Source organism: Euleptes europaea, chromosome 9, assembly GCF_029931775.1.
Source record: "Euleptes europaea isolate rEulEur1 chromosome 9, rEulEur1.hap1, whole genome shotgun sequence".
Lineage (NCBI taxonomy): Eukaryota > Metazoa > Chordata > Lepidosauria > Squamata > Sphaerodactylidae > Euleptes > Euleptes europaea.
Window position 1 is genome coordinate 3,289,560 of NC_079320.1, and position 24,195 is coordinate 3,313,754.

Sequence of the window (24,195 nt, forward strand, 5' to 3'; positions counted from 1 at the left end):
CTTCCACGAAAGAGTGGAGATTCAAACCTGGGTCTCATGGATGCAGCCCTAACTGCTTCTCTTCTTGGGGTAGGGGGGGAGAAGGACTTTGTATAGCGAACTGAAGCCCTTCCCTCCAACCCCCAGGACTTAGGGTTGCCAACCTCCAGGTGTGGCCTGGAGATCTACTGGAATTATAACTGATCTCCAGACTACAGAGATCAGTTCCCCTCAAGAAAATGGGGCCTTTGGAGGGTGGACTGGATTGCATTATACCCAGCTCCATCCCCTCCCAAAACCCTCCCCAGACTCCACCCCCAAACCTCCAGGAATTTTCCAACCTGCAGTTGTCAACCCTACCAGGAATTTTCCCTGAACGTGTATAATTTTATTGAGGTTTTCGAGCCATAAGGAAAGCTGCAAAAATAAAAATTCCAGAGGATGCCTTCTGTGCCCAGTGCCAAATCCCATGCTTACGTGAGACTAGGGTTGCCAGCTCCGGGCTGGGAAATACCTGGAGTTTTTTGGGATGGAACCTTAGGAGGGTGGGTTTGGGGAAGGGGAGGGACTACAATGCCATAGAGTCCAATTGCCAAAGTGGCCATTTTCTCCAGGTGAACTGATCTCTATCGGCTGGAGATCAGATGTAATAGCAGGAGATCTCCATCTGCCACCTGGAGGTTGGTAACCCTACTCAGGACAGTTGGGGCGTTCCCCAGTACCAGTGGTTGTCACTCCACAGGCACCTGTGAGGAAGCATCCCCATTCTTCTCGTAGTGCACACACTGTGACCTGGGCTTTGTGAATCCTCCTGCCCTGATGCAAGATCGGTTGGCCCAGGTATCAGCCACCTGTGTGGCTCTGTTGTGCGGGGATCGAAAGCCAGTTGAGACAGACAGGGATGAAGGCCGCAGCACAGATTTCCACAGAGAGAAACCAAAGTGCGTTGTCTTCCAAGGAGAACATGGTGGGCCCATTTGCACACTCTCCGCACGTGCTGCTGACGACCCTCTTGGGGTTGGAGGAGCAGGACTCAGCCTCTCTGATCTTTCAGCCATGCTAATGCGGGGAGGAGGGAGAGAGATCTCTCTCCTCCCTTCCCCCTCTGTTCTCCATTTCCAACTCATGCATTATCTATGCATATCGACATGAAGCAGAGGAGCCTGGATGGGGAAAGCAGGGAGGGCAATTGATAGAGATCCCCCCCTTTGCTCCCTCTATTCCCTCTCTTCCTCTCTGAACTCCCAAATCCTGCCATCCTTAGCCTCTGCCTCCAGATCTCCGTGAATCCCACCCCCCTCCCAGTTGCTAACTGTAGAGATGCCAGCTCTGGGGGTGGGGGGAATACATGGAGATTGGGGGGGTGGAACCTAGAGAGGGTGGGGTTTGGGGAGGGGAGAGACATCAGCAGGTACAATGCCGTAGACTCCACCCTCCAAAGCAGCCATTTTCTCCAAGGAAGCTGATCTCTGCCCTGCGGAGATCAACTGAAATAGCAGGAGCTCTCCAGGGTCCCACCTAGAGGTTGGCAACCCTATAGGTGAATACAGGACGTGCAACTGAGGTATTCTTCCTTGTCTCTCATGCCTGTTATTAACCTCCAAAGTGGGCAACACAAATTGTATATTGGGGACCACCCAAATTGTATCTTGGGGACCACCCTAATTGACCCCTGCAAACTCTTGTGGTGTGTCTGACCTTCCCCAGGAACAGGCCCATAAGCAGAACAATTTTGGGGGGGTGGGGCGGGGCTGGAGCATCAGCTCCATAACTCAGCAACAACTTAAAGCCCAGCCTTCTGGTACTGGGAAGTCATTCAGTTATAATATAGGTAACCGGCAGTGGTCAAAGACATTTCCATTTTTTTTCTTCCCCACCCGTCAAGCTTTGCCCTCTGGGTCAGGCCAAACCATTCTCTCTTCCCAGCAGCCAATCAGATGCCCCCCAAGAAGCCCAGCACTGGCCTTTGATCTCACTGGTAGACTTTCCCTGTGCCTGGAAGCTCTGTTTAGCTCTCACAGTGAACGGTACCTTTTCAGCCCAGTAACAACTCACAGAGCCGTTTGCTCCAAATGCTTCTTGTGGATTATGTATGTTTGTAGTTGCCGTCAAATCACCCCAGCAACAGACTTTCAAGGCAAAGGCGAAGGCGAGGTGGTTTGCCATTGCCGTCCTCTGCAGAGCCTTCCTTGGTGGTCTCCCATCCGAGGGAGGGATTGTGGCTCAGTGGAAGAGTATAAGAACATAAGAAAATCCCTGCTGGATCAGACCGAGGCCCATCAAGTCCAGCAGTCTGTTCACACAGTGCCCAACCAGATGCCTCTAGGGAAGCCCACAAGCAAGACGACTGCAGCAGCATTTATCCTGCCTGTGCTCCACAGCACCTCATATAATAGGCATGCTCCTCTGATCCTGGAGAGAGTGGGTATGCATCATGACTAGTATCCCTTTTGACTAGTAGCCATGGTTAGCCCTCTCCTCCATGAGCATGTCCACTCCCCTCTTAAAGCCTTCCAAGTTGGCAGCCATCACCACATCCTGGGGCAGGGAGTTCCACAATTTAACTATGCATTGTGTAAAGTAATACTTCCTTTTATCTTCATTTGCTTTGCATGCAGAAGATCCCAGGTTTAATTCCCAGCATCTCCAGTTAAAACGAAACAGGAAACAGGTGAAGTGAAAGTTCTCTGCCTGAGACCCTGGAGAGCCATTGCAAGTCTGAGTAGACAATACTGGCCTTGATGGACCAGTGGTCTGATTCAGTATAAGGCAGGTTCACACAAGGGGCTGTGGCTCAGAAGTAGAGCCTTTGCTTGGCATGCAGTAGGTAAAGTGAAAGACCTCTGCCTAAGACTCTGGAGAGCTGCTGCCAGTCTGCATAGACAAAACTGGCCTTGATGGACCGAGGGTCTGAATCAGTAGAAGGCAGCTTCATGTGCCCACACTGACCCTGCTTAGTTTCTGAGATCTGATGAGATCAGGCTATTCCACGCTGTCTTCCCTCTTGTGGATTATAGCTCCTGAATTGAAAGAGAGAGATTTTTTTTCTCCCCTTTTTAAAAAGCACATTATTCAGGGAAGAATGCTTTAGAGTGGGGCGTGTCCACACATCAGTGTGGTTACATCCTGGACCAAAAGCGGACCAACAGAGACCAGCTATATAAATCACTATGTACCTATGAGATTACAGCAGCCATTCGTAGCACCCCACCCCCCACACCACCACCATGCACTAGAGCAGAGGCATGAAATTCAGCTAGGACTCTGCCCCATAAGAACATAAGAAAGTCCACGCTGGATCAGACCACGGCCCATCAAGTCCAGCAGTCTGTCCACACAGTGGCCAACCGGGTGCCTCTAGGAAACCCACAAGCAAGACGACTGCAGCAGCATTGTCCTGCCCTCCTCAGCCGTCCCTGGAGCACAACCTCATGGCGGTATCCATGTCCCATTCCCCCCTTCTTGCATGGATAATCCTGTGTGCCATGGCCTGTGAAAGGCCTACCGGTGGGGGAACAGGGAGAAAATCAATACCCATTACTGGCGCAGGAACGGCTGCCCAGAACTGGGGTTTGCAGCATATGTTTACGCTAAATCAGGCAATCTATCTTCATCTCAGCGGCCGTAATGAAGCGCCAATCTGGGGGTGGGGGGAGGGAGGGACCTCTTGCTTGCTAGACGACAGGCAGGTTAGGGGGCATCCTGGATCGAGACTTTTCAGGAGGGAGGTGGGGCAGGGGAGAAGAATGAAGGGGTGGTGGTGGAGGAAGAGCGGAAGAGAGACGCATGCCGGGGATGGCTAATGCTGTTATCTAGACGCTAGGTGGAAGGCAGCCAACTCTGCTTTGGCATCTTTTTGCCGGGTGGGGCTGTCTGGGTAGCTTTTGATTTTTAAAAAAAGAAAATTAAGAAAAAAGATAAAGAGAGTCTTGTCTGCTGAGTGGATGGAGATGGAAGCAATTTGATTTAGCAGCTGTGCAGAAGCGTGCTGGGCAGTTTTGGGTCCCAACCTGGATTTCTCAAAGCAAGGAATGGGAGTCTTTTGGCTCCCTTAAACGCGACCAACATTTTATTCCAGCATTAATTTGTGTGGACTAAACTGTGCTCCTAGTCTGTGTAAGCTTATGCTGGAATAAAAAAATTGTCGCCTGTAAGGGGTCCTGGTATCTCAGTGTGAATAAATTTGCCTTTATTTCTTTATATCCTGCTTTTCTCCCCACAGTTGGGACTCAAAGCAAGAGTCAGCGTGGTGTAGTGGTTAAGAGCAGTGGTTTGGAGTGATGGATTCTAATCAGGGGAACCGATTTTGATTCCCCACTCCTCCACATGTGACCTTGGACTAGTCACAGTTCTCTTAGAGCTCAGCCCCACCTTCCTCACAGGGGGTCTGTTGTGGGGAGGGGAAGGGAAGGTGATTGTGAGTCTTCCTTAAGTGGTAGAGAAAGCTGTCATATAAAAACCAACTCTTCTTCTAGTACATCCCCTGCATTTTCTTACAACAATCCTATGAGATAGAATGGCCTGAGAATGTGTAACAGGCCCAAGGAAGCTTCCATGGTAGAAGTGGAGATTCGAACCCGGGTCACTCAGCATCCTAGTCCACCATTCTATGCACCACTCCACATTTTGTGGATTGTCTCATCTGATATATATTTTCCCCTTTCTCCTTCGCTGCAACTCATATATACCTCCAATTTGAACTAGACTAGACTGAGGGTGTATCACAGCTTTGTATAAGATTAATTCCGTCTCCCTGGCCTTTTATGCAGGGACATTTTCCCGCGGTCACCTCCACGGATTTCTTCGGTGCTTCCTTTTGATTATGCATGTTTTATGTGCCAGTCAGAGGTCGCCTCACTCTCCCCCCGAATTTTGCCTGAGAAAAGTAGAGAAACAGAAAAGTAGAGCTGGAAGGTGCCTCAGGGGTCATCTAGTCCAACCCCCTGCACAGTGCAGGAAATTCACAACTACTTCCCACACACACACACACACACTCCCCCATCGACCCCTGCTCGATGTCCAGAGGAAGGCAAAAAATCCACCAGGATCGCTGGCCAATTTGGCCTGGAGGAAAATTCCTTCCTGACCCCAATGTGGTGACTGGCATTACCCTGGGCATGTAAGAAAGTAGAAATAATGAAAGGAAAGGAAATCAGCAGGCCCCTGGTCTACACGCCACATTTTATCTTGCAGAGTTCTTTTAAACAAATTCAAAATTTGCCATCGGGAGTTGAAGCAGATTTCTATGACCTGTATAAATTGCACGTGTGATAACCCCCCGCCTCTGTAATTTACCCAGCTTCTTGTGAGAAATAATGCAAGTACTCCCATCTAAGCTCTGGTACTCCCAGGTGTATTTTTGTAGTCCTGAGCACTAGAAACCTTTTTAATGAGGTATTGCAATTCACCGGATGGGCCATGATCAGAGGAGGGGGATAGCTGTACAGAAACATAGCCCTAATTATTAGAGGCACATCTCAGTAGGTGGACGAAATCTTACGGATGCTGTAAAGAGTTTTGCCGCAACGACTACCTAATTTTGGCCTGCTGCAATCCCCATCCGCTCGACTCAAACCTCCTCTTTCTCTCCACCCCTAGCCCTGAATGAGCCAACCATTGACTACGGGTTCCAGCGCTTGCAGAAGGTGATTCCGCGACATCCCGGTGACCCTGAGCGCTTACCCAAGGTAAGGACCTGTCTGCTTTTTCACGATCCTGGAAACAATCATGACAAGCAATACCTGCTTTGTAAGAGGTCATTTGTAAGTCAGATAAGGTTAGAATGGGCAGCAGGACAAAACATTCTTCAGTTTGGCCCTATGAAAATTAAGGACTCTGGTTTGTTTTGCTGTTGCTTTTCACATATATTTAAGAATGGGTTCAGAAGAAATACACGGTTGCACTCCAGAAACACTCAGAATGTGTGTGTTTCAGAGGGGAGAAAAACAAGGTGCGCTTTTTAAAATTATAAACCAGATGGGCTGTAAGAACATAGTAAGAGCCCCTACTGGATCAGGCCAGTGGTCCATTGAGTCCACCATCCCATCTCACGCAGTTCCTCTGGAAGCCCAGCAACAGGGCATAGAGGCTGAGGTCCTCACCTGATTTTTCCTCCAGACGCTGGGATTCAGAGGTACAGTGCCTCTGAACGCGGAGGTTCGCTTTAGTCCCGATGGCTAGTAGCGACTGCTAGACCTACCCTCTGTGAATCTGTCTAATCCTCTTTTTAAAGCTGTCTCTGAGAACATGAACATAAGTACCTAAGAACATAGGCTACACAAACCCAGTTTATAGGGTTATGGTTGTGCTTTTATTTCAATGTATTTATTTATTTGTTAAAGGTATTTGTATACTGCCTTTCCCTAGTTCTGGCTCAAAGCCATTTTTTTCGATAATGCAACGAATGCATCTAGGCGTCTCTTTATGGCCATCTCTTTAGGGAGGGTCCCCTGTAGAGCGCTTGATTTCCATGCAGAAGATCTCCAGTGGATAAGATCTCAGGCAGACAGGCTTGGAGCGATGCTGCCGGCTATGTGTCCGGAAGCAGCCTAGCCACCAGGGGCTATACAGACAGATAATCTGGAGCCAGCTTTCGGTGACGGGCAGCAGCTTAGATAGCTTTTGAGAAGGCTAGAGACCTGGTTGGAATGCCAGACTAAGACCTGGGGAGATCTGGTTTTAAATCCCAGTCAGCCATAAAGCTCACTTGAGCTATCCATTCCCTCTCAGCCTAGCCTACCTCACAGGATTGCTGTGGGATTAAAATGGAGGAGAGGAAAACCATGTACGTATTCTGTAGATGCGTTTTGCATTTGCATTTATTTATTGCATTTATTTATCCTTCTTTGCTTCCCATCATTGGGAGTCAAAGCAGCTTAGAACATTGTTCCTTCTTGCTGCATTTTCTCACAACAGCAACTCTATGAGGTAGGCCAGGCTGAGAGATTGTGATGGGACCAAGATCACCCAGAGAGCTTCCATGGTAGAAGTGGGGTTGGAACCTGCGTCACCCAGGGTCCTGGCTCTCCAATAGATAGAGACAACAGCATGATGATAGCTTCAGTGGAGCCTCCACGTTTCGAAGCAGTGTGTTTTTTTAAAAAACAGCTGCAGAAGGAACAACAGAGAGGCTTCCCTGTGGGCTGTTCTCTGATGGAATCAGGGTGCAGGACGAAACAGGCCTCCTTGCTAGAGCTGCTACTGGCCTCCCTGAGGATCTGAGTAATAATGACAGACACAGGCCTCAGATGTGAAGGACAGGAGTGGATCGGCCCCTTATGCTGGACAGCGACAGGCGTCTCCCTTGAGCGCCAGCATGCAAACCCCTCGATTAGTTTTGCATCTTGCATCGGTTCCGACGATCTGTCCCTTTGTTCCTCTCACTTCTGCCGTCCTTGGCAAAGAGCAGAGAACGTCTCCGGGCGGAGAGCAGCTGTTGCCAAGAGGGAGGGCCTTCAGATGGAGAGTGACAGCGGGAAGCGGGATCCAAATTGGAGCCATTTATCACGGCCTGACAGGCGGTCCCCACTGCTGCCGCCTGCTTTCACCGCGGCGGCCTTTGCGCCCAGCTCCCTGTTCTCGTGGCAGCACTTAATTTCGACACCGAGAGAGTGCTTGTATGTGCGCCATGGCCCGAAGCATCCTTGGGAGCTGCTTCCACTGCCCAGGAATGTCAGCATCAGACTGTCCAGGCTGGTGAGGAATAGACAGCGTGGTGTAGTGGTTACGAGCGGTGGTTTGGAGCAGTGGAGTCTAATCTGCAGAACCGTGTTTGATTCCCCACTCCTCCACATGAGCGGTGGAGGCTAATCTGGTGAACCGGGTTGGTTTCCCCACTCCTCCACATGAAGCCAGCTGGGTGACCCTGGGCTAGTCACAGCTCTCTTAGAGCTGTCTCTGCCTCACCTACCTTGCAGGATGTCTGTTGTGGGGAGGGGAAGGGAAGGTGAGTGTAAGCCGGTTTGATTCTTCCTTAAGTGATCAAGTCGGCATACAAAAACCAACTCTTCTCCTCCTCCTTCTCCTCCTCCTCCTCCTCTTTCCAATGCCAGTTGCATCCAGATTCCAGCAAACAGGACAAGAGCGTCCTGGGCACAAGAGCGTCTGGTATGTCACCCCAGCTGCTCGGGAGTAGACTGCCTCTGTATAAGCATGTTCCATAGAGCCACTAGCAGAAGGAGAAGGCAAGCAGGTGTGGAGTGGCCAACCTCCTGGTGGGGCCTGGAGATCTCCTAGAATCATAGCTGATCTTCAGGCTACAAAGATCAGCTCCCATAGAGGAAAAGGCTTCTTTCAGTGGTGGACTCTATGGCATTATACCCAGTTGAGGACCCTCCCCAGGCTCCACCCCCCCCCCAAATCTCCAGGAATTTGCCAACCTGGAGTTGCCTAATCTGCAGGTGCCTAGTAGCCCCTGCTACTGCCCCTCTCCTTCCTTGCTGGGGCTGGCAGTGCCAGCAAGTGAATCAGATGCCCCCTGCTGCTTCTTATCACCCAGCCACACTGGTAGCTAATGCCATGCTTGAAAATTTGTGTTATGCATGGAAAGGGTACAGGTATTGGGTAGTGCCAAGGGCTGCAGTTCAGCAGGTTCCCTGCACTTTCTCCCTCATACCCTCTAGCTCAGGGTGTCAATTTGGATTGCCAGCTTCCAGATGAGGCCTGGAGATCTCTTGGAATTACAACTGATTTTTAGACAACAGAGATCAGGTCCCCTGGAGAAATTGGCTGCTTTGGAGGGTGGATTGTATGGCATGATGTCCAGCTGAGGTCCCTGCCCTCCCCAGGCTCCATCCTCAAATCTCCAGGAATTTCCCAACCCAGAGTTGGTAACCCTAGAAGTGATGAGGTTCTTGGCATCTCAGTGTTCAGGAGTCTGCAGGTGGCACCTCTGACTAGGTGGAGGGTATCACCTGCTCATGGTGGCTGCTGTCAGGCAGAGGAGCCCAGGGTGGTCAAAAAATTGGCAAACCTACTTTCTCTGGTAGGCCTGAATGATCTCAGTGTGTATCCCAGTGAAGTGTACGGACCCTCGCCAACAGGGAATTTCCCCAGCAGAGGTGAGCTTTGACAGAGGGTCCCTTTTCCCACCCCGGGAAAGCTTTATTAATTGTGACAACGGACCTCTGTATCCGCCGAGCGGCCTGCGATTTCTCGCTGCCTTCCCAAAGGCTTCCGGGGGGGGGGGCTTTCACCTTGGCCAGCCATTCATCATAGTTAAGCTACTTGTCGTATTGGGGTATGATGAAGCAGACCCCCCCTTTCCTCGGCCCCCCACCCGCCCATGCATCATGCAGAGCTGACAACAGGTACACATGGTAATCGTGTGCGCCCTTGCGTTTAACTCCATCCTGGCCAGTGCAGACAGAAGGGTGTTGTGTCTGTCTTCTTCTTGTCCTGTGAGTGTTCAGTGGGAGTTGGACTTCAAGCATCCAGGGCAGTGGAGAATGGAATGACTCTACAGCCATGAGGTCTAGAAACTTCTGTTTTGGATTTATTTATTTATTTATTTTGCATGGGCGGAATTGTACGGCTCATGGATTTACTGGGTGGGGAGCAGTATAGTTAGCCTTTCAGAAAACAAGTTTCAGTAGTTAGACTTTCAGAAATAGTTTTTCAAAGATAGCTTTTCAGAAAACAAAGTGTCTAGACCTCATGGCTTTAGAGTTCATTTGAGGCACCGTTAGTGTTAAGATGTGGTGCAGTCAAGTTGCAGCCAACCTGTAGGGGGTTTCAAGGCAAGAGATGTTCAGAGGTGGTTTCCCATTGCCTGTCTCTGCATAGTAGCCCTGGACTTCCTTGGTGGTCTCCCATCCAAGTACTCACCAGGGCCGACCCTGCTTAGCTTCTGAGATCTGAAGAGATTGGGCTAGCCTGGGCTATCCAGGCCAGGGCTGATAAATTGCTGGTAAAAAGTGCTTGCAAATCCTAGCCAACTTAAGGCAACCTCATAGGATTTCCACAGCAGGACACATTCATAGATGGCTTGTGATTGCTTGTCTCTGCGATTGACCCTGGACTTCCTCGGTCTCCCATGCAAGTACTAACCAGGACTGATCCTTCTTTGCTTCCAAGATCTGATGATATCGGGCTAGCATGAGCTATCCAGGTCAGGGCCAAAGGTATACAGAGATGGTTTGCTATCGTCTGCCTCTGCATAGCAACCCTGGACGTCTTTGGAGGTCTCCCATCCAATTACTAATCAGGGCCGACCTTGCTTAGCTTCCAAGATCTGATGAGACTGGGCTAGCTTGGATCTTCTAGGTCAGTATTAAACATAAATGTTCATCTTTACCCATTCAGGGCCATCAGTGTACACCCCACTTTACAGAGGTATGATAGCATGGGTACTGCTGTGGTGGAGCAGACTAACTGCCCCATCAGCTCTGCCTGGTTAGCAAGCCAAAAGGCTCTTTGCAAGTTGGTTATTATGGGATTAGATGCCCCTGGGTCCTGTTAACCCCCGGCATCTGGTAACAGACTTAACAATGACTGTCCTAGCTGATAGCCACTGAAAGACCGCCTTGTTCCATTTCAAAGACATCCTCCTCCATTTCCATTCTTTACCTAAGCAGCTAGTTTAGACCGGCGACAGACAATGGGCTTTCAGAGAGTTTCGTCTGAGTGTTGTGCACACTCCTGAGTATACCTTTTTGCTTATGGTCAAGCAGGTGTCTCAGGCTTTTCTGTTGCTTTAAAAACCCATCAAACCTGTTTGGCTATGATAAAAGGAAGTGTTCAGGCCATGAGAAACAATGCCTCTTAGCGAACCTGTGGGGTTTTCAAGGCAAGAGACGTTGGGAGGTGGTTGGCCGTTGCCTGCCTCCGGGTCACGACGAAGCTTTGACATTCTGAAAATCTTGTTGTTCTCTAAGGTGCTACTGGACTCGAATCTATCAGGACTCCAGATGTGATTGAATCCTGTTCCCACTGGGGTTTAGTTCACAAATGTGCCAAAAGAGGGGAAATATCACCTTTGAAACAACCCAGGTTTTTACCTTCCCGGCATTATTTGGACTTCAGCGCCGAGGAAATGGTTCCGTCCCGGAGGGCAGGCGGTTGACTGACCACCCAGCTATTGTGTCCCTCTTCCCCGCTTGCTGCTTTCCCCCAGGGACAGCTGGGTGTTTTATGTCACCTCAGTGGGAACTAAACACACACTAACAGGCCAGCAGTGTGTGTGTGTGTCCCCCCAATCGCTCCATTACCGTATTGATCGAGGAGATATTGCAGAAGACAGAAGAGCAAGCGCCTCTGATTGCCAGCACTTAGCTTGACAGCAATCCAATAGCCTTGGGATCCTGATGTACGGCTGCAGCCGGCAGGCAGGGTCTGTTTGGGGGGTGGGCAGGGCTGGGGGGGGGGAGAACCAAGTATCAAATGGAACCAGGCAACTGCTTGGTCGGATGGCTCGCTGTGTGTCCAAGGGGCCAGAACTGGACATATTTCCGGCAGCCCAGGCTGGGGTCCTCAACAGTCGCTGTCAAGTCAGTGCATGGTGTAGAGGTCAGAGTGTCAGACTGGGGATCTGGGAGACCCAGGTTCAAATCCTTACTCTGCCACAGAAGCTCGCTGGGTGATAGGGCTGCCGGCCTCCAGGTTGGGTCTGGAGGTCTCCTGGAATTGCAGCTCTTCTCCAGGCTACAGAGATCCGTTCCCCTGGAGAAAATGGTTGCTTTGGATGGTGGACTCTGTGGCGCTAGACCCTTCTGAGGCCCCTCCCCAGGCTACACCCCTAGATCTCCAGGGATTTCCCAATCCGGAGCTGGCAACCCTACTGGGTGACCTCGGGCCAGTCGTACACTCTCAGCCTGACCTACCTAACAGGATTGTTGTGGGGATATAATGGAGGAGAGGAGAACGATACAAGCCACTTTGGGTCCCCATTGGGGAGAAAGAGTATAAATGAAGTAAAAAATTAAACAATCCACCAAGGAGACGTCTACACCACATGTTTCAAAGCACTCTGAAACTGGTTTAGCAATCCCTCTGAAAACTGGGGATTCAGCCTGGACACAAAACAGTGAAATGCTCTGCAAAGACCTCCCTCGCCACTTTCCCACTGCCACACTTCCCAGAGACCCTTCCCTGGGACCTGCCCCATGCAAAGGTCTTGGAAAGTGGTTTGAAGTTGCCATGTAAATGGGCCCCAATATTTAGCCTCCAGTCAGTGCAGAAGGCAGAAGTCAAGGTATCTTTCATGGGCAGATCTGCAATAGATGGGGAAAGGAAGGCTGGAGAAAATTTTAGGGTTGGGTACCCAAGGTTGGGTGAAAAGAAAATATATATAAGTCTATGTATAAATACTGAAAGTATAATTTATTAGAAGTGCTATGTAAAAGTTAAAATTATTTAAAAGCAATTCTTTACTAAGTTGATACCTGCACACATAGTATATGAGAGACTTATACTAACCAGTATTACAACAAGAACCTATTATACCAGATGTTTGAGTAATTGGGAATAGAATTTACAACATATACACATGCCTGGTTGGGTTTGAACTGTTTGTATTTGTATTCATTAATGTATTTCTGTAAATGTGAGCAGGTTTACAAAGGGTTTTAATTAACCACTGATGAAGGCCCCATAGGCCGAAATGCATTTGGTATGTGGTTATAGTTATCAACCTCAGGAAATGCCATTGTGCTATTTTAATGCTTTTAAATAATTTTAACTTTTACATAGCGCTTCTAATAAATTATACTTTCAGTATTTATACATAGACTTATATATATATATTTTTCAACCTTGGGTACCCAGCTTTTGTTTTTAGGTTGGGTTTTATTCCCCTCCTTTTTTTTTCTTCCACGAAAATGTTAGAGTTGCCAGCTCTGGGTTGGAAGTTCCTGGAGATTTGGGGGGTTGGAGCTTGGGGAAGGGGGAGAGCTCAGCACGGATGGGATGCCATAGAGTCTACCCTCTGGAGCTGCCATTTTCTCCAGGGAAACAGCTCTGTTGTCTGGAGATCAGTTGTCATTCTGGAGATCTCCATCCCCTGCCTGGAGGATGGCAGCCTTACCAGAGATTGAGCAAGGGGTGGGGGTCAGATAGAAGTGGAGTAAGGGGGTCAGGAACAGTTTAGCTGAAGGTTTGGCAGACAAGTCAGCTCTGGAAACCTAGTCCTGAAGGGTGATATGAGGACACAGTTTAGGTGTGGGGGGTAGAAGGGTTGCTAAATGCTCCCCCCACCTGTTGCTGTTCTCTGAGTCCTGCCCGCCTTCCCCCAGCCTCTGTTGCCAAGTTGGAGCACCTGATCTAATGGTTCATTTGGTTTTTTTTCGCAGCAGAGAGAAAAATGGCAGGAGCCTGGACATGCAAGGGAGATGCTGCGGGTCAGAGGGAGGGCTGAGCATAGGGTTGCCAACTCTGGGTTGGGAAATACCTGGAGATTTTTGGGGTGAAGCCTGGAGAGGGAGGGGTTCAGGGAGGGGAGGGACCTTAGCAGGGCATAATACCATAGGGTCTAACCTCCAAAGTGGCTATTTTCTCCAGGGGAACTGATCTGTTTCATCTGGAGACCAGTTGTAATTCCGGAAGATCTCCATCCACCCCCTGGAGGTTGGCAACCCTAGCTGAGCACCTTCTAGAGTTGCCAGCTCCTGCTGGGAAATACTTGGAGATTTGGGCATGGAGCCTGGGGAAGGTTGGATTTGGGGAAGGGAGGGACCTCAGTAGGGTATAATGCCACAGAGTTCCCCCCTCCCCGCCAAAGCAGCCATTTTCTCCAGGGTAACTGATCTCCCATCATCTGGTGATCAGTTGCAATTCTGGGAGATCTCCAGGCCCCATCTGGCAGCTGGCAAGCCTATCCCCACACATGCCACTTTTCCTTTCCAAATTGCACCACCGTTGGCACAGTTTTTTAGACCTGGATCTCCACTGAATGCCTACTTTGGCCCTTAAGCCAGAGCATAAAAGAGGGAGGGAAACAGCCAGGCGAACATGACCAGGTGGGGAGGGAGGTTGACAAGAGATATAACTGGTGCTGATCTTCCAGAGCCATAAGAGTGGAGTGGGTAGAGTGAAAAGTGAATTGCAGACCAAAAAGTGAATTGCAGCGAGAATCTGTAGTGCATTTGGCTTGGACGTTTTGCTGGGACCAAGGAGGGGGTGTGTGAAAGAAGGAGAGAGAGAGAGAGAGATGAAATGAGACACCCGTGCGTCGAGCATTTCCCACACGCTTTTCTATTGAATGCAGCCGGCTGTGGCTGTCTGTAGCTTCATTTGCAGCCAACGTTTCTCAGCTGCCCATAAATCAGCCGAGGTAGGGTACTGACCTACAGCCCACCACACCACTGGCGGATACAGACATGCTTGGGGCCGCCACATGGAAAGTTGTTCAGGAGCCATTGGGAAATAAGTGTGTGTGTAAGAGGGGGTGGTGGGGAGAGAGAGAGATGTTTTCTAGAGGAAATATGCCGACTGCCTAGTCAAGAACATTTCCAATTCTGATGCACAGAGAGGAGAGGTCTGTCGGAAGGTCTGTGGAGGCGTTTTCACATGTGTGCCTTTGTCAGAAATCAGCTCCTGAGCATAACTGCACCAAAAGTACTCTGTTGTTGTTGCAAAAGTTTCCGGAGGCCTTGAAAAAAGCCTTCCCTTTTCGGCGAACGGAGCCCGTTGTCCTTGACTAGTGTGCAGAGGAATCCCTGCTGGTTGCAGAGGATTGTCAAAGGTGCGCGCCCTCAGTTGAAGCCAGGGCTGGCCTGACCCTTGGGGCCTCCCCTTGCCCGACCTGAAGTGCGAGGGTGACTAAGAATATGTCTGGCATCATGTGTTTGTGGCTGTGCACTGCTCAGTGACTGGGCGCAACCTTCCCTCCAGGGCACTGGTTCCCAACCAGGGGTCCGTGGACCCCCAGGGGTCCGCAAGAACTAAATTAAGGTTCCGTGAAACAAAGTTATAAACCCATAATAAATTAATATTTTCAATTAAAAGTTCTCTATTATAAAAATATATATATTCAAATATTATTCTAAGTTTAATGTTTAACTAACAGTTATGATTAAAGTTTATTTTCAAATTCTCTGAATTTTTATTTTGAACCTTGGGGTCCCTGCACCGAACAAAAAAGTCCTAGTGGTCCCTGGTCAAAAAAAGGTTGGGAACCACTGCTCCAGGGTTCCCCAACAAGGAACCTTTAAGTTTTGGGGGAGTCTGGGATCCATTTGCTGGGCGCTAACAGCATTCACTGTGGGACCCCGGATTGGGGGGAATCCTGACTAATGCAGGAAGGAGGAAGAAGCAGCAGTGGTGGGGTTGCCAGGTCTGGATTGGGAAATACCTGGAGATTTTGGAGGTGGAGCCTGGGGAGGGTGGAGTTTGAGGAGAGGCAGGACCTCAGCAGGATATAATGAAATAGAGTCCACCCTCCGAAGCAGTCATTTTCTCCAGGAAAACTGATCTGGAGATCAATTGTAATAGTGGGAGATCTGCAGGTTGGCAACCCTAGGTTGGGAGGTGCCATCAAAAAAGCAGCAGGATTGAACAAGAGGTGAATATTCACCCTGTCGAAGCATGTGAAGGTGTGTGTGGGGGGGGGAGAGACTCGACCCCATAGAAATTGCCAGTTACTATCCCAGAAAGATGAAAATGGAGACATTTGGAATGCCTCTGTGCCTAACAACAATGCACAAAACAAGATTGGCTGAAGCAAACCTGCGATTTCTCTTCCAAATTCTCTCCCATATAAAAAGAAAATCTTCCAACAACATACAAGAGGCCAAATGTGCCGCAGATCCTGATGCACAGAGGAGAAAAGAGATTCCAGCCCTGTAGCCCCCATCAATGAATTGATCCTTTCAATGCAGGATACGTTCTCGTATACATGCTGAATAATTCAAAATGCCCACACATGTAATCCCGGCCCAAATGGTCACACTCTGACAGCAAATAAAGCCATGGAGGACTGTCAGGGTGCAGAGTAGGCTTGCCAACCTCCAGGCGGGGCCTGGAAATCTCCCAGAATTACAACTGATCTCCAGATACGGAGATCAGTTGCCCTCAATCAAATGGCTACTGTGGAGGGCAGGCTCTATGACATTATACCCCATTGAGATCCTTCCCTTCCCCAAACACCACCCTCCCCAGGCTCCACCCACAAATCTCCAGGAATTTTCCTACCTAGAGTTGGCAACCCTAGTGCAGAGAGAGGGACAAAACTTGGTTTTGGAGGGTGACTGTTTGGGCCAGCCTGGTTTCGGCAGATTTTTCCAATGCATAGCCAAGTGTTGTGTAGTGGATAGAGTGGCCAACTGGGGCCCTGGGAGATCTGGATTCAAATCCCTACTTCTGCAATTGAAGATTGCTGGGTGACCTTGGGCCCATCACAAACTCTGGGCCGACCTCACAGGGTTGGTGTTGTGAGAAAATGGAGGAAGGGAGAACAATGTTCTATGCCACTTTGAATCCAAACTGCAGGATGTGTATGTGTTAAGTGCTGTCACGTCGCTTCCGACTTATGGTGACCCTATGAATCAGTGTCCTCCAAAACGTCCTATCCTTGACAGCCTTGCTCAGGTCTTGCAAACCGAGGGCTGTGGCTTCCTTTAGAGAGTCCATCCATCTCTTGCTGGGTCTTCCTCTTTTCCTGCTCCCTTCAACTTTTCGTAGCATGATTGTCTTTTCCAGTGACTCTTGGCTTCTCATGATGTGACCAAAATACGACAGCCTCAGTTTAGAAAAGCAGGATATACATAAATAAATGGCAAGGAAAATTCCAAGATCGGTGTTGACAAAAGAAAGGACTGGCAAAAAGGTCGCAGGGGGCGGTTGCTGTTCCCCGAGGACCAAAGAAATAGGATATTCAGCATCTTGGCTGTCTCTTTTCGCCCACAGGAAGTGCTACTCAAGAGGGCAGCTGACTTGGTAGAAGCGCTGTACGGAATGCCGCACAATAACCAGGTAGGCAGCACAGCCCTCCGCAGCAGGGATGTGTTCGGTGGTTCTGGGGGAGATCCAGACGACCGGACTTGGAGGGTTTGCAACCAGGGTCTGACTCTGTGCAGTGGAAAACGGGAAGGCCTGCCCTCCTCCTGTCTTCAGTCATTCCCAATCCAAATTGGGGGGGGGGGTCCTGGGGAAAAACGGGATTCGGGTACGTTGTTGAGCAGTGTTGGTTTGACAAGGGAGGCCGCTATCCCTTGCGAACACCACCTCTTCCTGCCCCCCCTCCTCACTCCCACCGCAGTGAAGGGTGGAATCTATGACATTATACCCCACCAAGGTCCCTCCCTAAACCCCGCCCTCTCCAAGCACCCCACCACCACCACCACCAAATCTCCAGGAATTTCTCAGCCTGGAGCTGGAAAGCCAAGTTGCCAACATGTCGCTTATCAAGCAATTGTCCCCTGGGCATGTCCCCTTCAAGTGTTTGCGGTCTAGAATAACTGAGTGACAGATAGGGTTACCGGCTCTGTGTTGGGATATTCCTGGAGATTTTGGGACTGCAGGCAGGGAAAGGTGAGGTTTGAGAGGGGGGGACCTCAGCAGGGTATAATGACATAGAGTCCACCCTCCGAAGCAGTCATTTTCTCCAGGGGATCCAATCTCTGTAGTCTGGAGATCAGATCATTCTGGGACATTTCCAGGCCCCACCTGGAGATTGGTAACTGTAGTGACTGAGCAGTGAACTGTTCAGATTTCACCTCTGATTTGACCCCACTAGGTGATTTTAGGCAAGTGGCTATTCTGTCAACTTTATTACTCCTGCCTGCAGTATGGGGAGGGCAGTAACATCCAACCTTGCAGGGCTGTTGTAAGGATTCATGATGTCATATATGCTCAAAAGCATTGAATGCAAAGTGAAATTCTTCATGCATCCCGAGCCTCTGACTTCACAGTCCCTGGTCCATCCTAGGGGCTCAGTGGCAGAGCATCTGTGTTGCACACAGAAGGTCCCAGGTTCAATCTTCAACATCTCCAGTTCAAAGGACCAGGTAGCAGGTGATGTGAAAGACCTCTGCCTGAGACCCTGGAGAGCCACTGCCAGTCTGACCTTGATTTACCAAGGGTCTCATTCAGTGTAAGGCAGCATATACTCATTCAGTATAAGACAGCTTCCAGGGAAATGCTGATTGCCACTTTGAGGGCAGAAAGGAATTTTCCTCCAGGCCAGATTGGCCAGGGATTCTGGAGGTTTTTTGCCTTCCTCTGGGTATGGAACAGGGGTTACTGAGGGAGTGAGGGGGGGAGGTAATTGTGAATTTCCTGAGTTGTGCAAGGTGTTAGACTAGATGACCCCTGAGGTCCCTTCCAGCTCTATGCTTCTATGTTCAAGCACCCTTCCACCAATTAGGTCTGTGCTCAGATCACAGTATTTGCAGTGGAGAACTGGGGGTATTTTCCAGCGCCCGAGCCCCCGATCATACCGAGCATTTTACGTCCCTCGAAATTATATTCTTTTGCCAGTAATTATTTCCATATTTTGGACCTCGTTGGCTCCCCCCTCACCTTCTCCTCCCCACCCCCCAGTCTTGCAGGGAGCTGGCTGGGCCCATACAAGGTCCTGGCTCCTAGGCATACATCTGTTTGTCATTAGGAATTCCAGCGCTGTTAAGTAACAGACTTCCAACGGCCCCATCCGCCCTGCACCCCCATAACTGGGCCCAGCCGGTGTTTTCACGGCTCAGTAGCGGTTAGCTCCACCTGGACGGATATTGCTGCGGTCTCGTGGAGGCGTTGGGTCACGCCATCACGTAGGAGGCATTTGGCTGTGCTCTCCAGTTTTTGTTTTGCTCTCCGAGTCCCCTTTGTTTTGCCCATCTCTTCCCAGGACGGAAATCTTCCCCAAGTGGGACATCCTGGTGACCAACAAACATCAGTCCCAGGGTCCTCAGCGCTGGGTTGGGAAATTCCTGGCGATTTGGAGGTGAAGCCTAGAGAGGTTAGGGTTTGGGGAGGGGAGTGACCTCACTGGGGTACAACGCCATAGATTCCCCCTTCCAAAGCAGCTGTTTTCTGCAGGGGGACTGATCTCAGTAGTCTGGAGATCAGTTGTAATCCCCAGAGATCTCTAGGTCCTACCTGAAGGTGTGCAACCCTATTCAGCCCCCCACCCCACCCTTCTTGGGGGATGGGAATGGTGGACTTGCAAATGGAGCTAGTGTTCTTTTCCTTTCCAGGACATCATCCTGAAACGGGCAGCGGACATCGCCGAGGCCCTCTACAGCATCCCGCGCAACCCCAACCAGCTGACCTCCTTGGCTGGGAACCACGCCCACTCTGGCATGATGGGGGTCAACTCCTTTGGGAGCCAGCTGGCTGTCAACCTCAGCGACTCCCAGGGCTCTGAGCAAGGTGAGCAGCAGCTGAGCCGTGAGTCAGGTTGGGCTGAGAAATACCTGGCAATTTGGGGGTGGATCCTGGGGGGACAGGGTTTGGGGAGGGGAGGGACTTAAGTGGAGTATAATTCCATAGAGATCATCCTCCAAAGCTGCGCTTTTCTCCAGAGGAACTGATCTCCGTAGTCTGGAGATCACTTGTAATTTCCGGGGATCTCACCTGGAGATTGGCAACTGTAGAAGGGGTGCCTTTTTTCATGGCACCTGTAGTCTGGAGATCGGGGTGCCAATTCTGGGTTTGGAAATTCCTGGAGATTTGCGGGTGGAGCCTCAGGAGAGCGGGACATGGAGAGGGGAGGGACCTCGGTGGGTTATAATGCCATAGAGTCCACCTCCAACTCAGCCATTTTCTCCAGGGGAACTGATCTCTGTAGACTGAAGATCAGTTGTAATTCCAGGAGATCTCCAGGTCCCACCTGGAGACTGGCAACCCTAGAAAGAGCTCCTCTTTTTCATGGTGGGGTCTTCTGAACCCTCCAATGAACTGGTTTTGCTGAAGCAACTTCCCCTCCAGTCCCATTACACACACACACACCGTGTCTCATCCTGAGCCCCACATTTCCTTACACTATCTTTGTTGTGATAACAAAGAGTCCAGCAACGCCCTCAAGAACGAATGCATGTTTTGTGCCCGCTTCACCGGATGCAATATAATAATTTGATTCCAGGGATCCTGTCTTTGACCTCAGATAACCAGGTGGCATTCCCTTTACTGCAGCCCTGGCAAAATGCCGCAGGCAGGCTTCAGGAACTAACAGCTGCCACAAGCCTAAGGGATACCAGGGACAGGTGATGGCTCCATTGCATTCCCAGCTGATCAGAAACCTGCAGGGCTCAGAGCCAATCTGGCCGTTGGCTTCCGAAGGCAAGGGAGCATCAGCTGGAATCACAGGGCCTAGTTAAATTGTGGAACTCCCTGCCCCAGGATGTGGTGATGGCTGCCAGCTTGGAAGGCTTTAAGAGGGGAGTGGACATGTTCATGGAGGAGAGGGCTATCCATAGCTACTAGTCAAAATGGATACTAGTCATGATGCATACCTGTTCTCTCCAGCATCAGAGGAGCATGCCGATTATATTAGGTGCTGTGGAGCACAGGCAGGATGGTGCTGCTGCAGCCGTCTTGCTTGTGGGCTTCCTAGAGGCCCCTGGTTGGCCCCTGTGTGAACAGACTGCTGGACTTGATGGGCCTGGGTCTGATCCAGCAGGGCCTTTCCTATGTTCTTATGACCATTGCACAAGCAAAGGCTACATGGGGGTGATTGGCCAGAGACACTGCTCTCCATTTCAAGAAGACTCTTCCAGAGTTGCTGGCAGTGGAGCTAGATGGGCTATCCTAACACAATTTCTGTCAGGGTATGAGCTTTCATGAGCCATGAAGCGGCCATCGCTGGCCTAGACAAAATGCTTTGCAGGGTGCCCATGTGCAGACATGGCGATGTGGTACTCATAAGCTGAGCAGAAAGTGCTCTTCTCTTTCGTGTGGTTCTGATCTCTCCCTCCTCTGCTTGCAGGATACACACGCAACACAAGCAGCGTCTCACCGCGAGGTTACGTGCCCAGCTCCACCCCACAGCAGAGCAACTACAACACCATCACGTCCAGCATGAACGGTTACGCCAGCACCGCCATGACCAGCCTCGGGGTGCCTGGGTCACCCAGCTTTCTCAACGGCTCCACTGCCAACTCCCCCTATGCTAGTGAGTTTCTGCCTCCGGTCAGCTGTACACGCATTCTTAGTTTTCATGCCCATATTTAATCTCTTGTTCTGAAAAATGCAAGTGTCTAGACTTTCTGATTGGGAAGGTGAGCTGGGACACGTGTGGATTTGGGGAAATCGTAGAATCATAGAGTTGGAAGTGACCACCAGGGTCATGTAGTCCAACCCCCTGAACAATGCATGAAATTCACAACTACCTCACCACCACCCCCACAACCCCAGTGACCCCTACTCCATGGCCAGAAGATGGCAAAAAAACTCTTCAGGATTCCTGGCCAATCTGGCCTGGAGGAAAATTGCTTCCTGACCCCAAACTGGCAATTGACACTACCCTGGGCATGCAAGAAAGGGCCACGAGATCTAAACACTGATGCAAACCTTCCTGCCCTCCCTCTCATGATCTGCCTAAGTTCATAGAATCAGCAGTGCTGACAGATGGCCATCTAACCTCTTCTTAAAAAGCTTACCACCTCCCGAGGAAGCCTGTTCCACTGAGGAACCGCTCTGACTGTTAGAAAGTTCTTCCTAATGTCTAGACATAAATTCTTTTAATTTAATTTCAACCGTTGGTTCTGGTCTGACCTTCTAGGGCAACAGAAAACAACTCGGCACAATTCGCAACTACCTCCCCCCTCCACACCCCTAGTGACCAGAAGATGGCCAAGATGCTCTCCCTCTCATCATCTGCCTAAGGTCACAGAATCAGCATTGCTGACAGATGGCCATCCAACCTCTTCTTAAAAACCTCCAGGGAAGGTTTTTATTTGTAGGAGTGGGGAAACCAACCTGGTTCTCCAGATTAGCCTCCGCCGCTCACGTGGAGGAGTGGGGAATTAAACCCGGTTCTCCAGATCAGACTCCGCTGCTCCAAACCACCACTCTTAACCACTACACCATGCTGGCTCTCTGAGTTTCGCAGGGCCTGTAAGATGGAGATGTTCTGCCAGGCATACTGGTGAAGAAGAAGAGTTGGTTTTTATATGCCAACTTTCTCTGGCACTTAAGGGAGAATCAAACTGGCTTACAATCACCTTCCCTCCCCCTCCCCACAACAGACACCTTGTGAGGTAGGTGGGGCTGAGAGAGAATGACTTGCCCAAGGCCACCCAGCTGGCTTCGTGCATAGGAGTGGGGAAGCAAATCCAGTGAGGCAGCAACGGTGAAAAGAGCAGGTTGGCCTCCCTTTTCTTCCCTCTTGGTCCTTTCCTTCCTCCACTCGTTTCTTGTCCCTTTTGCTCCTTCCCTTATTAGTCCTTATTTTCCTGGACCTCCTTTGTCTCCACTCCCTGAGGATTAGATCACCTGGCCTTTCTGTTATGACTACTATGGGGCCTTCCACACTTTTAGAGCAGCGGACTCTAATCTGGAGAACCAGGCTGGTTTCCTCACTCCTCCACATGAAGCCTGCTGGGTGACCTTGGGCCAGTCACAGTTCTCTCAGAACTCCCTCAGCCCCACCTACCTCACAAAGGTGTCTGTTGTGGGGAGGGGAAGGAAAGGCGATTGTAAGCCAGTTTGAGAGTCCTTAAAGGCAGAGAAAATCAGGGTATATTTCTTCTTTGAAATATTTATGCAGTAGGTTAAATTAGATAGCCATCTTTAATCTATGTATTGCTTATAATTTTGTGTTTTAGTTCATGTTTTAATTATACTATATGATATGTATTGCTGGAAGATGCCCTGATCCCAGCTTGGGCCTGGAAAGGGCGGGGTACAAACTGAATAAAATAAAATAAAAATAAATCCTTGGCATGACCAGTGAAAAGGGTCAGAGAGTGGTGCAGAAGTCCCTGGACAAGATGCTGGCAGTCTGAGTAGACAATATTGATCTTGATGGCCCAAGGGGCTGATTCCGTATAAAGCAGCTTCTTATGGAAAGGCTTTATGGCTCAGTGGTAGAGCATCTGCTTGGCATGCAGTTAGAAGGACCAGGGATTAGGTGATGTGAAAGACCTCTGCCTGAGACCCTGGAGAGCTGCTGCCAGTCTGAGTAGACAATACGGATCTTGATGGACCAAGGGGCTGATTCAGAATACGGCAACTTACCAGGTGTTCATGTGAGAGGTTTGGATGGGAAGACTGAGCCTTCTTTTTTTCTGGGATGTGAGCTCTGCTCCCCCACTCACCCCATTCCTGTCCCTAACCAACTTCTGCCCTTCTTGTCTGGCAGTCATGCCCTCCAGCCCGCCACTGGGGGCCTCCTCCATCGCCAGCTCCTCCACACCGGCAGGGGTCTTCTCCTTCTCCCCCGTAAACATGATCTCTGCCGTCAAGCAGAAAAGCGCCTTCGCTCCCGTGGTCCGGCCACAAGCTTCCCCGCCCCCAACCTGCACCAGCGCCAATGGGAACAGCCTCCAAGGTGAGTTGGCCAGGGGAACGTTGGGATAGAAGTCACGTTGGTGATCCCGGGTCAGAACATGGCCAAAGAGAAGCCACCTCCTTTTCCTTCCAAAAGATCCACTCTGCTAATTGGCAGCAGGAGGCATCTGCTCTGAATGAAATCCCCGTGGTCGTAGTCTCAGGCCCAGACTACATGTTACGGCAGCCACAGGTCCAACCCTTGGCCGCTGGCGCCATTCTAGAGGGAAATTCAGCCGTTTAAAAATGGCCACAAGGGCCCGTTCCTGATCAATCCTAAACCAGATATTAAAAAAATAACATCAGACCCTTGCGGCAGTACCAGTCAGTTTTCAAGGGCTGAACCAATCATGGGAGGGCTGGCACTTGAAAAGTTGTGGAGGGAACAAGATCACCTGGGGCCAATGCAGGGCAGGCCCAATCAGGACTGGATGCTCGCAGCAATTTTTAAACTAATATCTTTTCCTCTAAAATTGTGTTATCAGCCACAGGTTGGACCTGGGGTTGCCGTAACGTGTAGTTTGGCTCTCAGCCCTTCTTCCCTTGCTTCCTCTGCTTGGGGGCACCTCTCAGACATCCCATCACCAAGCAAGAGATGCATTATTTAACTGCACTGTTTGCACGCCACTCTCTCAAGAAACATTTCCAAGGAAGCCTCCGATGGGACTAAAATTCAGCTAGCCAAAAAGAGCAACGGCAGCCGGCCACAAGCCCATTGCCTCCACCAAATGCAGCTAAATAAACAGCGGTAACAATTGAACAGAGCCCCACTTTTCTCCTCAGGGGTGACCCAAAGTG

At 50.2% G+C, this 24,195-nt stretch overlaps 1 protein-coding gene across 2 annotated transcripts in view; it reads left to right on the forward strand.

Annotated features, from left to right (window-relative positions):
- The window catches only part of EBF4 (EBF family member 4), a 101,807-nt gene that overhangs the window by 75,290 nt on the left and 2,322 nt on the right, over window positions 1–24,195 (forward strand). For both annotated transcript variants that reach the window (XM_056856007.1, XM_056856006.1), the window contains exons 11-15: window positions 5,578–5,666; window positions 16,819–16,884; window positions 19,104–19,278; window positions 20,834–21,019; window positions 23,210–23,398. In XM_056856007.1, the coding sequence (XP_056711985.1) occupies window positions 5,578–5,666; window positions 16,819–16,884; window positions 19,104–19,278; window positions 20,834–21,019; window positions 23,210–23,398 (705 nt within the window). The remainder of the gene's footprint in view (window positions 1–5,577; window positions 5,667–16,818; window positions 16,885–19,103; window positions 19,279–20,833; window positions 21,020–23,209; window positions 23,399–24,195) is intronic.